Consider the following 15,171-nt stretch of genomic DNA (forward strand, 5'->3'; position numbering starts at 1 on the left):
CTTCATATTCAAAAGCATGTCAAATCCGGATATTGGGGTTGAGGGATGAGTTCCTACCCAAAAGCACGTCACATCAGGAAAAGAGGGGATAAGTCTTCCACCCAAGATCCCAAAGTGGAAATCATTATATAATTGTTGGAAAAGTAATCAAACATCCATAAAATTAGATACCTACACACGTAAGCCAAGGCTCAGTCTTTTTACTTTTCCTCATTAGCACAGAAATCTCAATCTTTTGAACAAGAAATTAAGGACAATTATGAACACTGGGCAAGATGTGGCAGATGTGATCAGAATTCAGGATTAGAAGAAGCACCCTGGAGCACAATGATGTTTCAGGACAAGGGACAGCAGCCCACATGGGCTTCCAAATGCTTGAACACTGCCTGTGTTGGATACTGACCAAAAGGGATTGTGCCCTTAGGAGCTCATACGTCTGTGGTAAGTCCTCAGGGTATCCCTTCACATGAAGCCTCCTCCTTGCCCTCCTACCTCTTAATCTGCCATGTTCTCTTCTCTTTCATTTCTTTGCCTTTCAGGTTTTGCAGCTCCTGATCCCCTTTGGGTCTGAGTGCTCCCTGTTTCTCAGTAGGCTTTTCCAACTGAGTTAAGAAGAAAGGCTAGATAGAGCAAAGAGTATCTTGCAGCTGTGGCCCCTTGTATTCCTCACCTCTCCCTGCTCCTCAGATTGCCTTCCAAAGCAAAGCTCTATTTTGAGCATCATTATTATAGACATAGGGTATTTGTTCCCTAATTCCTTCCTATATTATCAGGGATTGAGAGAAATATCAACAGTTAAAAGTCTATTTCCCTGGGTTCCAAACCATTTGATCTTCACGTTCTAGCTGCAATCCTAACCCAAACCTACTTTCTTCGCTCATTTGGAGTGAAAAAAAATAATTTTCTTCTCATCTCAGCTATTGTGGTAGTGCTATATCAAGCAAGAAACATGGAGTCTCCCATTTTTTCACTCCATATGCAATCACTAATGCTTGCTCATTTTCTCAAATATACCACTTCTTCCCTTAGGTCTGGGATATGCCCATTAGTCAAGCCACCATCACCTCTTGCCTGGAAGATTGCAACAGCCTCCAAACTGGTTGTCCTGACACCAATGTCTCCCTCGAAATAGCTTCCTTCCATAGACATTTTTCTACATTTCAAATATAATCATGCTATTCCCCTACTTAGAGTCCCTCTTTGAAGATTTGACTCCTCCAAAGACACCATTCCCCTCCCTACAAGACACCATCATAACTCAATTATCCAATTACACAGAAATATAGATGATTTTCCAAATAGATGTAGTGTATGCACAGTGGTTTAGAAATATGAATTCAATAGTCGGACTGCCTGGGTTGGAATCCAGGTCTTCAGTTTACTAGCTGTGTATAATATCCTTGCACCCAAATTTCCTCATTTGAAAATGGGAAAAAATATCAGTCTACTTCAGAAGGCTGTTTTGAGGTTTAGGTGATATAAACCACATAAAGGGAGGAATACAGCTCTTCTTTTATTTTCATTAAATGTGCCTGGTTTTCTGTGCTCTGGTTCATGCTGACACTTGTGCCCTCTCTTCTCTGCCTGTTTCATTCCTTGCTAACTTCTCATGTTCAATTCTCAATTCAGGCATCGCCTCTTTAGGAAACCTTCCTGGACTGGTCTTGGTAAATGACTTTCGGCTCCCTGCTCGCTCCTCACACTGTACTATGAGCACTCACACATCTGACACATCTGATACATCTGATTGGAGCCCATTTGAATGGGGTTTTGTCTGTTCTTTTCCCATCCCCAGTGCCTATCACAGTGCCTGGCATATGGTGTTATGCTCAGGATGCATCTGTTGAATGAATGGATATGTAAAATCCCACTTTCTTATGAGCTGTGTGTCTTTCAAATGGATAGGCTGTGCCCTCACTCCTGTCCCCCTAGAGCTCAGGGCAGAATCAATGCTCACAAAAGACTTTTTAACTCGACTGAATTGGAAAGGACAAACTCATTCCATGGGTCCTCCCATGCCCATTTTGATGGGGTAGAGGGTGGCTGACTGGTAGAAGCATGCAGATAAAGCAGGTCAGAATGTGTATAAGTCATTTATTCCCTGGAAAGAACTAAAGCTAATCTTTCATGAGCAGTCCGCTTGGATTCTGGTTTCCAATACAGATTCTATCAGGGTTTTAGATGTGATAACCTCCCTGGGCTTTCCATAAGACTCAGAATGCCACTGGAGTTAAGTTCTTCTTCTCCTCCAACCTGGAGGACCTCCCTTTAGATCAGTGAGAGGCAGACACCAACTGCAGGGAAATGCAAAATTCTCCTCGCAGGCAGGAGTAATTGGGATTGGGGAGCCCATGTTCCCCATGGCTGCCCCTCCTCACTCTCCAGATCTCAGCCTAAACATCACTATGCACTTCACCTCATTAGCAGGGTCTTCTCCAGCCAACTGAACCTAAAGAATTCTTATGATGTTACTGATGTCCTGGTTTACATTTATTTCATGGGGACAGAAATCATCCCTCTGCAATCCACCAGGAGCATACTTCTTTCATATTAATGAGTCTTCATACAGCTTTGTCTAGCTTTATGCAATTAAAATTTTTTCAGAGCTATCAGAAAAACAGAAAGGTTACAGAGTGCAACACGATCAAACCAAAAAGATGAGTTAAATATGCATGTGCTAACATCACATCATAATAAAATTCTTAATTTATCAAAAAGAGAAAACATGTACGTGTCCATTAATTTCCTGAATTCTGAAATACCTTCCAAGATTAGATGTTTGACAGAGTTGAACTAATTAAACAATATTCAAAATAATATGTAAATTCCCAAGAACTCTTAAAATTCATCTCAGTGCAAGCCTATTATTAGATTTGATGGTCTCCCAAGGTCCCTATTTGATAAACTCTGTTATCTGGCATGGACAGGAGAATCAGGAACCTTCTTTATTTAGCTTTTTTTTTTTTAATTATCCCCTCCCCCTTATAGGCTATTTTTGTGTGTATGCTGTCTGCTTTCTGTGTCCATTCACTGTTTGATCTTCTGTGTCTGTATTTATTTATTTTGCCTCCTGCCCTTGCTGCTTGCTTCCTGTCAGCTCTCTGTGTCCATTTGCTGCAGCCTCTTCTGTGTTCTCGACTGTCTCCCTTCTTTTTGTTATGTCACGTTTCTATGTCGTCTCTCCTCAGCATCTGCAGGCTAGCGGCTCTGCACAACGTGCGGGCGATACTGCCTTCACAAAGATACCCCAGGATGAGAACCAAGGGATTCCCATATGGTAGATGGGGGCTCGTCTGATTGAGCCACAGCCGCTTCCCCTCCTTAATGATTTTTTGAACATCAAATGAGGAAACCGACATGGCAAATGTGAAACAAGTGGATTGAAATGCTGCTTGAGGTACTGATGGCAAATCACAGAAAAGAGAGCCAGAATGGCATGGTTTTACATAGGTACTGATAAAACAACACAACAAAAAAGAGCAGCATATGCCACAGCTAACCTGAAAGTATTTCCATAACTTGTGTTACATTTCTCTTTGACTACTTCAGGTTAAAAAGTAAAAATGCCGTAAACTGCATTATCAAATCCAAATGAAAACAGGGAAAGAGTGGTGCAGAAGGAAAGGATAAAACAGGGGTAGGAAATTGCTACTTTTTCCTTTACAAACACTACAGGATAAAAGGTAGAAAGATGGAAGATGCTACTTTCTAACAGTTTGTTTCAGTAATTCACTTCAAAATACTCCCCAACAAGGAATGAAATAGCAGACAATTCCCAATTGCTTCTGAACTATATTGAGGGGGTATATTTGAACCCTGTTTCATTTCAAGTAATAAGAAATTGACAAAGAGAAAATGAATTTAAAGTATACATTTTACAAGAAAGAAAAGAACAAAATACTGCTAGAATAAATTCCTTACTTAACCATAACTAGAGCATCTGTTAGGAATGAAGCAGTGAATGTAGCACACTTTTAAGAATGTGATGCTTAATTAACTGTTTAGTCATCTCCCTCATTTCTGAGTCACTCAAATTTCAAAATTAGTACATTTTTGGTAACCCAATTAAGGACTAGAACCATGCAACTCAGGTTCAGAGTGGTGTCAGAGTGGAAGAAAGGGTTCAACAGCACAATGTACACCTTAATAGTTCAACGTCTTCATTTGCATATCTTAAAATCCACTAAAAGTATCTCAACACATAGTGTTTTCTCCACCCCTATCCATTTTATAGCACCAGACACATTCACCCAGGACTTTCCAGATGGCTTCTCCCTCTCTGCAATCTTTTTCTTTTTTCCTGAATTATGTAGATTGACCTAAGCACTGTTTAGCAAAAAAGAATCCTCTTTTGAGTCTATATCTACGGAGAAAACAGAGGAATACAAGGTTCTCTTAAGCCCTGATGGAGGGGGTTTAAAAGTGGGGTCCGGACTCTGTTCTAAATTTTGTTCTATGACATTTCTTGCAACAATTTCAGCAACACAGAAGTGCCTAAATACAAATTGTATTCTGTCCTCATGTTTAATTTCTAAATGGTAGTAAAAGATATAGAGTATAACCCCAGTGCAAGGCAAACATCGGTTAAGGAGTTAAAAGTGAGCTAATTTCTTGGGATGTTAGTGTAGCTCTCAGAGGAAGTGACTGCAAGAATTAAACTGGTTCAAACTCTAAGAGTTATCTGCCTCAAACCCTCCTATCAACAGAAACATACCAAAAGCAAAAGAAAGAAGTTAGAATATTTTAAGTCTGTTATAGGCTTAGTCTCAGAACTCACAGACGCCATTCAATCTAAGGCGAAAAACTCCTTGAGAAGTTGGAAAGGTGGATAATCTTCTAATAAACCTTTCAAAGGACAGTGATAGAGGTGATAGGTCACGCAGGATCTCTGAAGGCCAGCCAGGGCTTGACAGACTGCTTTGCTTGGTGTTCCTCTGTTCCCTTTTCTGGATGCTCAGAAGTCCAAAAGTCACAATCATTCGCACTCCTTCCTTGTTTTCTCCTCTACTTACTTTGTCTTTAAACATCTTAATTGTTGTCTTCAATGATTTTCTGTTTAACAGAAGTCCTAAAATATAATTTACATATATTTTTAGATACTGGTTGAATTTTCTGACTCAAATTGCTTTTGATGCCTAAAAATCAGTTCAGTTGAAATGTTTTCTTTCTAAAACACAAATTATGATGAAAACCTCCCCTTAGCAGAAACCCAATATGAGAATAGGGAAAGTTGAAGTAGAGATTGAGGCTCAATGCCAGGAATTCTGATTTGGCTATTTCAAATCCAGCTGGTTCTTGTTCCAAATCCAACCACTGGTGTTGAGATGGTAGATGTTAAACAATAGTTGTAACTTCTTGGGAGACTTCTCAGAAATTGTGAAAGGTTCTCAATGAACAATGGATTAGGCCATGGACCCCTGCATGAACCAGTTACTATGAGATAATATCAGAAGTATCAGCAGTTAAAAGGTCAACCAGTTTTAATTTTAAAAATAAGAAAATGCTTACTGTTTTTGAAACCCTAAGAGGGTTAAGAGGCTAGAGATAAATGGTAAAAAACATAGAAGGACACAGAGTAAAAGATACATCATGGGATTGAGAGCTTAATATTAGTTGTTGCTCTTAAAAGTATTTTAGCATTTGATTACAATAGTAATATGCTTTTTAGGAGGTTCTGTGGCATGAAACTGGGACCTAGTCTATTGGAAACAGGTGATCAACCACTGAGCTACACCTACCCACAGTCATGTACTTTTTATATGAAGTAGTGAAGAAGGAAAAGAAAGGAGAAAGCAAACAAGAAAAAAGAGAAATTTTGGTCTTTTTTCTCCTCTACCCTCACAGAAGAACAACTCTAGTGACTCTGCAAGAGAGGTTTTGTTCTAAGGTGCTTCAATTTAACAAAATACAAATCAATACATTGGCCAAATGTAAACCCTGTGCGTAAGTCTAAGGGAAAATTATTTCAATGTCGGGTTCCAAAGGAAGCATGTAATGTTCCTTTTTAAAAATTAAAATAGGGTCATATGAGTGAAAATGGAGGACAAAAGGCCTTTGAAAATCCTTTGTTCCCTAAAAGCAATGATATTCAGGCATAGATGGTCAGAATCATTTTTTCAGGATGCTGGAAGATACAAAATGCTTGCAGCAATCCAGGGAGTGTTTATTAATGAAAAATGGATCAATCTAGGTAAAAGCAATAGGTTTAATGGCATCGTAACTTGCCTTATTTCCATGCCCCCATTCTTTAACTACAGAGTAAACATGAAAACCAACAGCCTACAATCACCATGAAAGCCAGCATCCTGGAAGCTGAGAGGATGGAGCAGAGTAGGGTTGGAGCTCCTCCAAAGCCCCAGTCCTAGAGAATTTTCATTATTTGAGCCATCTGGTTGTTTCCTGGAAGAAGGTTTTCTTAGACTGTCTTGATCTGACTTGTGCTTATTCAGGAGAAAAAGTATTTTCCCCAAGGACATTTGTTGAAAACCAATTCTAGGAATGCATAGAATAATGAGAAAGAAGATCGGCAAGGAAACAGAAGAACTGAACACTATAAAATAACTAGACATAGCAAACATCTATAGATCACCCAATCTACCAAAGGAAGATTATATATTCTTCTCAAGAGTGCATGGAAAATTAGCAGGACAGATAATATGCTAAGATATAAAAAAATGCTTCAATAAATATAGACAGATTGAAATCGTACAAAGCATGTACTCCAGCCACAATGGAATTAAATTACTATTGTATAATGTAAGGAAAATTTTGAAATTCACAAATATTTGGAAATTTAAATAATACTCCCAAATACCTGTTGTGAGTTGCATTGTGTTACCCAAAATGATATGTTCATGTCGTCACTTCAAGTTCCTGTGAATGTGAACTTATTTGGAAATAGGATCTTGTTGGATGTAATTATGTTAGGATGAGTATCTTTCTTTTTTTTTATTTTTTGTTTTTTGTGTTTGACTTATTTTTTCTCTTTATTTATTTTTTCTTTTAAAATCTCTCTAGTGTTTATTATCTAAAATAAAGAATGTCTACACTTTTAAAACTATGATTTTTAAATTTTCTTTTTCACCCATCTTTTTTTCTCTATTATTTTCATTTATTTCTTTTCTTTTTGTTTTTATTTATTTTTACTGTTACATTCAAAAAAATATGAGGCTCCCTATACCCCCCACCTCCCTTACCCCACTCCTCTGCCCATAACAGCAACCTCTTCTTAGGGTGAGTACCTAATTGGATCATGGTGAGCCCTCTTCCAATGACTGGTGTCTTTGTAAGAGGAGGAAAATTTGGACGCACAGCGAAAACATGATATGAGAACAGAGGCAGAAATTGGAGTGATGCATCAGCAAGCCAAGGAAAGCCACGAATTACAGGCAACCACCAGAAGCTAGAAGAAGCAAGAAAGGGGTAATTACAGTCTTGATTTTGTACTTTTTAGCCTCCAGAATGATGAGAGATTAAAGTTGCATTTTTATAAGCCACCCTGTTTGTGATAATGTAATACAGCAACTCTAGGAAAGGAATATAATATACAATGTGGAAAAGAGGAATTCACAAAGGAAGTGGTGAGTGACAAGAAAAACACAGCTTGCAAAGAGTTATGGGATTTAGCTAAACAATTGAGAGAGAATTTTATAGCTGTAAATCTATCTATTTAGAAAGAGGAAAGAGAAGTAGATGTGGTTCAACCACTTGGGTGCCTGACTCCCACATGGGAGTTCCTGGTTTCAGGCCCCATTGCATCCTAAAAGAAGAGAAGCAGATGACACCTCTGGATGCACCAGAGCCAAATGCCAACACTTGATCCAACAGAGCTAGAAGACGCAGTAGCCCATGGGGAGCAGATATGGCTCAGCCCGTTGGGCTCTCACCTCTCATGTAGAAGGTCCTGGGTTGGTTCCCAGTGTCTCCTGGAGAAGGCAAGCAAACAAACAATGTATAGATAGAGGAGTAAAGCATCTGGGGGAAGGGGAGATAAATAAATAAACAATAAATAAATAAAAATTTAAAAAACTAAACAAAAGAGGAAAAATCACAACTCAACAAGTTAACTTTCCAACTTAGGACAATAAAAAGAAGAATAACCTAAACCCTGAGCAAGCAAAAGGAAGGAAACAGTAGAAATGAAAGGAGAAAGCATTGAATAGTGAGTATAAAATAATAGAGAAAAATCAACAATTCCAACATGGATCTTTTGAAAATATCAAAGAAACTGAGTACTTTAACCAGACCAAGAATTGTGCAAAGACTCCATTCAGTAAAATAAGGCACGAAGGAGGAAACACTATTACCAACTTAAATAAAAGTGATTATATTGACATATTTTGAATATTTGTATGCTAAAAACTATATAACCTGCAAGAAATAGAAAGATTCAGAGACAGACATAGTTTACCAAAACTGATTCAAGAACCATCTCAGGGTCCACAGGCTGGAGGAACACAGTATGGATTAGAGTGGACTTACTGATAATCTACTATGGTACTACTGTGAATAGTAATGGAAGGAATTGTAGCATTGGTGAGGAGAAAGTGGTCACTGTAGCTGCTGAAAGTAGGGAGAGGGAAGAAGAGATGTGATGTTGGGGCATTTTCAGGACTTGGAGATGTCCTGGGTGGTACTGCAGGGACAGATGCTGGACATTTAATGTCCTGCCATGGCCCACTGGGTGGACCAGGGGAGAGTGTAAACTGCAATGCAAACCATTATCCACGTGGTGCAGCACTGCTCAAAGATGTATTCACCAAATGCAATGAATTTGCCACGATGATGAAAGAGGTTGTTGATGAGGGAGGAGCTGGCTGAGGGGGGTGGCGCTTATATGGAGACCTCATATTTTTTCAATTGACATCTAATAATGAAAACAATTAAATTAGTATTTGAAAAATCGCTCATAAACAAAAGCCCTCAACAAGACTCCTTAACTGGAAATTCTACCAAACAGAAGAAGAATAAATGCCAATCCTTCACAAATCCTTCCAATACCAGAAGAGAGAATATGTTGCAACTCATGCTATTAGTCCAGTATTTCCCAGACTACTAAAACAGATGAAGACATCACAGGAAATAAAAACACCAACCATTATCCCTTATGAATATAGACAGACAATCCTTTAACAATTTCATAGCAAACAAAACATCAGGGGATATTTGAGAAATATTATACAATACGAGCAAGTGGGGCTTATCCCAGGAATGAAGGATTGGCTGAACACACAAAAGTTAATCAATGTAACAGATCACATTAATGGAATAAAAGGAAAGTACACATGATTTCCTCAACAGACACATAAACACCGTTTGACAAAATCCAACTCCTTTCTTTACAGAAACAATGAACAAACTACAATATACGGGATCTTTCTCAATCTAATTAAACCATCTACACAAAAGCCCCAGCTAAACTTATATTTAATGGTGAAAGACAGGATGTATTCCTCCTATGACAACAACAAAAAACATAACAATGAGATGTCCAGTCCTACCACTTTTATTCAACACTTTACTGAAGAGTCCAGACAGGGAAATTAGGCCCAAAAATTTAAAAAAAAAATGGCATGTCCTGATATAAACCCAAATGTCTATGGTCAGTTGATTTTCAACAGGAGTGCCAAGAACATTCAATGAGGAAAGAAATGTCTGGGACAACAGTATAGCCACATGCAATATAATTGACCTGTACCTGATGTCAGTCCCCATATACCCATGAAGGTCTCTTAAGCAGAGTCCCTTTCCCCTCTCCGCCCTGTCATTTCTTGTTCAGGTGTCTCATGTAGGTGAGGGCTATTGTTGGTGAAGGACAAACTCAAGTAGGAAGTGGGAAAGGGTATAGGCTCTGCCAGACATCAAGACGAGGACCCTGAAGGAGGGGTCCTCTCACCCCAGATAGACACGACCACATAGAATGCAGTTCCCTACCTGCTGTCAGCCCTGGGAGCTGCAGAACCTCGTGGCTGGATATGGAATATATGACTTCTGTCCAGATGGTCCAAGAGGGGAGGACTCTGGTCTGAGGAGCCAGACTTGAGGTCAGAGAAGGGAGGGGACCCAGTTTCTGCCAAGTGTGAAAGTGAGAAAGATGAGGGAGGAAGGTCCTCCTACCCCGGGCAGGAGGGGACACAGCCCGCCCTTTCCCTTCTTTGTTCCAATGAAAGGCTCCAGGCTCAGTCCCCAAATGTTGTTTCCTGTCTTCCAACATGGGCTTCTGAGGGAATTAAGTCCTCCTCAGAGTAATGAATCAGATAATCTCAGGGAGAGGTCCCAGGCCCTGCCAGGATTCGAGGTAAAAACCCTCAGGAAAGCCTGAAAGGATCTACAACCACAGACTCCAGAGAAAATGGTCCTTGATGCCAAGGAGGTCCCAGGTCAAGTTCCTGGGTATGGTGTTACCTGACTTCCTTCTGAGGGAGCCGGACTGAGGTCAGCTGAGGGTGGGGTCCAAGGCTCTGCCAGGCGTCAAGGTGAGGACTCTGAGAGAAAACTAAGGGAGCGTCCCAGCTTTACAAAGAGTGGGCACCACTGAAGGCTGCCCCTGCTGTCGGCCTTGGGAGGTCACAGGCAGAATTGTCAGCCAGAGGCTCTTCCTCCCCTCACTCCTAGTTCGGATGTCTCAAGGAGATGAAGGCTGTGGCCTGAGGGAACCATCCTCAGATCAGCAGAAAGTTGGGGCACCATGACCTGTTAGAAATAAAGACGAATATATTGAGGATGTCTGAGACACTCCCCCCAGAACACAGGGGCCCCCAGAGAATTCACCTACCACCAAGACAATGGAGAAAATCAACAAAACTAGAAGTTGATTATTTGCAAATATCAAGAAAAATTGGCAATTTTTGTCCAACTAAGGAAAAAGAGGTTCTTTATGTGGGAGGAGTTGGGGGGGATGTATGTGCGAACCTCTTAAATTCTCTGTGGAATATGTAAGTTAAAAAAAGAAAATGTATTAAATAAATAAGAAAATAAAGTCATACAAAAAATCTCCACATGATATTACCTCCACATTATGATATGAGTACTTTTTATTTTAATTTTTATAAGGATCTCTATTTTCTATGTTAAGCATCTATTATTTTCATACTAAAAGCAATGGATACCATTTGAAAAATAAACAAAGAAAAAAGCAGCTAATAACTAAAATCAGGGGTGGCGGACTTGGCCCAGTGGTTAGTGCCTCCGTCTACCACGTGGGAGTTCTGCGGTTCAAATTCCAGGCCTCCTTGACCTGTGTGGAGCTGGCTCATGCGCAGTGCTGATGCACACAATGAGTACCCTGTCATGCAGGGGTGTCCCCCGCGTAGGGGAGCCCCACACTCAAGGAGTGCTCCCCATAAGGAAAGCAGCCCAGGGCAAAAGAAAGTGCAGCCTGCCTAAGAATGGTGCCACCCACACGGAGAGGTGACACAAGATGGCACAATGAAAAAGAAACACAGATTCCCGTGCCGCTGATGATGACAGAGGCGAACAAAGAAGATGCAGCAAATAGAGAAGAACAGACAACGGGGTGGTGGGAAAGGGGAGAGAAATAAATAAATAAATCTTTAAAAAAAATAAAATAAAATCAGAAATGAAAGTGTGAGCAACACTAGGAAACTTAAGAAAAATGAAAAGACCTTTGAGAGTATATTGTGAATATACTCTCCAAGAAATTAATAACCTATATAAAAAGAACAAATCCCTAGAAACACACAAACTACCAACACTGACTAAGAAAAGAAAGTCTAATCAGACCTACAACAGATAGAGACTGAATCAGTTATCAGAAGCTTCTTCTTTGCTGGTGGGAATGTGAAATAGTTCAGTCACTGTAAACACAGTTTGGAGGTTCCTCAAAAAGTTACACGGACAATTACCATAGGATCCAACAATAACACTCCTTTAATTATACCTAAGAGAATGGAAAACAGCTACACAAACAAATACACATACACGCAGGTTCAGAGCAGCACTAGTCACCGTAAACAAAAGGGTAAAGCAACCCGAATGGCCATCAGTGGATTCATAGCCACCTAAACTGTGGTATATACACATTCACCAGAGTATTACTCAGGCATATAAAAGAATAAATGCTGGAGGGTGGCTGAAGCTCGAAAACATGCTAAGTGGAAGAAGTGGTCAATTGTGCGATTCCATTTACGTGATATATCCAGCATAGATAAATCCATAGAGAAAAAAAGCAGATTGGTGGATGCCAGGTCCCAGGAGGGCGGGGTTTTCGTGTGGATGTGGAGTACCTGCTCACTGCCTAAAGGGAACAGGGTTTCTAGTCCCAGACAAGAACAGGTCACGTGCCCTGCAGCCTCCCTGGGAGCTTGTTTGCGCAGGCGCACTGAGAACCCACGCGGCCCAAAGCCCTAAGGGGCGGCGCTTCCACAAGGAAGGCTGAGTCCCTGGGCAGCAGGTAGAGAGGGAAGCCTTGTTCAGGCAGCTGTGAGTGAGAGGGAAGGCCGAGGCGCGGCAGCTATGCAGGCGGAAGACGAAGGCGCAGGCGCTGTGGCAGGTGAAGCGGGAAACACTGAAGGCCAGGGTGCCATGGGTGACCCCGACCGCCATGAGGAGCCTGTGAGTCCTGACGACCAGGGCGACCCCAGCGGCCCTGATGGCCAGGGTGGCCCCGGCCGCCCCGTCTGCCAGAGCATCCCTGGTGACTCCGAAGGCTCCGGTGCCGCCAGCGGCCCTCCCAACCTCTGTGACCCCTGTGGCGCGGGAGGGGAGGTCGCTGCCGCCGGGGGTGCCCCCCAGGCCGCGCGGGCACCACATGCCCCGGGGTCTGGCGGAGACGCAGTGCCGGGGGCTGGAGGAGCAGGAAGCCGACTTCTGACCTTGTATCCTTTACAGGGGGCCATGGGGCTGGCCAGGGCCGGCTCTAGGTGGCGGGGCTGCGGTGGGGGCCGGTCTCAGGGGGGCTTCAAGGGCGGATGGTGAAAGGGGGATGCCTGAGGCTCGGAAGGGGAAAGGAGGCAGGCCCGAGCGGCCTGAGCTGACAAGAGGGGGAGTGTGGACCACTGGCAGGAGAGCTTCCCAGGGGCCAGGTGGCCCGGGGCCCAGGCGAAGGCAGCAGAGGATGGTCTCTTAACCCCGCCTCCTCCAGCACCCTCATGGTGCCCTTCGGGTCCGCACTGGAGGCGGAGATGGCCTACAGCTCCCTGATGCCTGATATCCACCGCCAAGGGCAAGCGGTTCGGCAGGAGATAACCGTGAATGGCAGTGTCCTGACTGTGTGAGAGTTCTGGACGGGGCCGGGTTGGAGGGTAGCAGTGGGTGTGGGGCCCATCTCACCCCGAGGAATGTGGTCATGGAGACAGGGAGCCACCCCAATGTTGGGTCTCCGGGGGCGGCGGAGGGGGGGGGGGCTTGGGACACCGGACCAAGACAGAGCCCTCACGTTCAACTTGATGGTTGCCCCTCACCTGCAGGAGATGGACAGCTGAAGACCTTGGCATTCTCCGAATTTCCATCAACGCCTTCCTCAACGAGCTCTCCCTGATCGTGTGGAACATCCAGCGCATTGGGCTCCCGTTTCCGCCAAGCCTCAGCTGGGAGAAGAGACCTGAGACCTAATCTTGTGTCCTTTCCCAGGCAGCACCTCCTTCCCTGGGGCAAGGGTCCCTGGAGGGCCTGCCACTTTATTGTTGGCATCTAATGAGCGCTCCGGGCCTACTTATTTCATATGGCACTTAAAAGTCTGTTAACTGCAACAAATAAAACTAAATTGCTATTCCTTGTCTGAATTTCTTTTTATTTCCTTCACATTCACATTTTATTACCTTGTCTTCAGGTTTGAGGGGATGTTCTGGGATTCAGGTATGCTAGTACAGAGTAATTAAGATAATTTAGAAAATGTAACAGCAATTAAAATTAATTCTGTCATTTAGCTTGAACTGTCAGTGCCTTGGAGTGTTTTCTTAGTTCAATGATCAGATTTATATATTAAATATATAACAATAATAATATATGTTTGATAAAAGTTTAGCATTAATTTTCCCTGATTTTTTCACTTAATATATGACTTTTCCTCTTTCTAAAAATCAATAGAATGGATGCATAAAAATACTTTATAATCTAATTGTTGATTATTTGTTTCCAATTTTTCCCTGTTATAGGTAAATATTAAATAGCATTCTTACATTGTTTTTGCAGGAATAGCTGTTTACTTTAGATTCCTAGAGGTGGAATTATTGAGTTAAATTAATTTTCTATTTATTTTCAGAGCTCTTGACATACAATATAAAATTCTCGTCCAGAAAATGTACCTCCCACCAGATCACCGGTTATAGGTTTGACGAAGCCTGATATGAGACGGCCCTCTACCACCTGTCCTCCCATTCTGCCCCTTCTCCCTCTGATCAGCCACACTGGGCTTCTCGCCCTTTTCTGAAGCACAGCAGGTGCACTCCTGCCTCAGGGCCTTTGCACTGGCTGTTTGCAGTCAGGTGCTCTCTTCCCCTGGGTTTCCACCTGGCTCCCTCCCAGACCTCCATGTCCTGCTCAAATGCCACCCAATTGACAATGTTATCCACCTCCCCACCTACCATGCCTCCCCCGCCCCCATTGTACCCCAGCTCCTAGAGCAGTGCCTTCCTACACAGAGTAGCTGGACACACTCACTCCTTAAACATGTCTTGCCAAGTTCCATTTCCTCGACCCAGAACGATCCAGCCCCCATCTTCACCCTCCTGTTACAGGTGTAGGTGTAAGAGGTAGGCAGGGAGGTGCCCGTGGAGGGAGATGCAACTGGGACAGGAAGGAGCTGCCAGACTTTAAGGAGTCCTGGGAGCAATTGAAGCCCTGGAGGGTGGTGAGCAGAGGGGAACATGACCTGCCTCACAGCTTTTCAGGATCCCTCTGCCTCCCCCGTTAAGCACAGGCTGAGGGCGCCAGGGCCGATGTGGGGAGACCGGCTATCCACGAAAGAGGAAACAGTCTCTGGGACCAGGGTGGGGACAGTGGAGGTGTGGAGAAGTGAGCAGATTGTGAAGATATCCAGAAGGTCCAGCCAACGGGAGGTGCTGATGGACTGGACATGGCCTTGGAGCTCCCCAGAGTCCTGGGAAAATGGCCCTTTCCCACACAGAGAGAGCCCAGCTCCACTGCATCCCAATGGTTCTCATCTCTCAGCCCTAAGCCCCTCCAATTCCATAGCTTTTTTCTCTTCTTCTC

At 42.8% G+C, this 15,171-nt stretch overlaps 1 protein-coding gene across 1 annotated transcript; it reads left to right on the top strand.

The window, feature by feature from the left end:
• Nucleotides 1-13,108: 13,108 nt before the first annotated feature.
• LOC131275442 (EKC/KEOPS complex subunit LAGE3-like) lies at nucleotides 13,109-13,704 on the top strand. The gene is made up of 2 exons (XM_058285636.1): nucleotides 13,109-13,231; nucleotides 13,428-13,704. Exons 1-2 carry the CDS (start codon nucleotides 13,110-13,112, stop codon nucleotides 13,570-13,572), a joined length of 267 nt encoding a protein of 88 aa, XP_058141619.1. The 5' UTR covers nucleotide 13,109; the 3' UTR covers nucleotides 13,573-13,704.
• Nucleotides 13,705-15,171: the final 1,467 nt, after the last annotated feature.

Source organism: Dasypus novemcinctus, chromosome 23, assembly GCF_030445035.2.
Source record: "Dasypus novemcinctus isolate mDasNov1 chromosome 23, mDasNov1.1.hap2, whole genome shotgun sequence".
In the NCBI taxonomy this organism is placed as follows: Eukaryota; Metazoa; Chordata; class Mammalia; order Cingulata; family Dasypodidae; genus Dasypus; species Dasypus novemcinctus.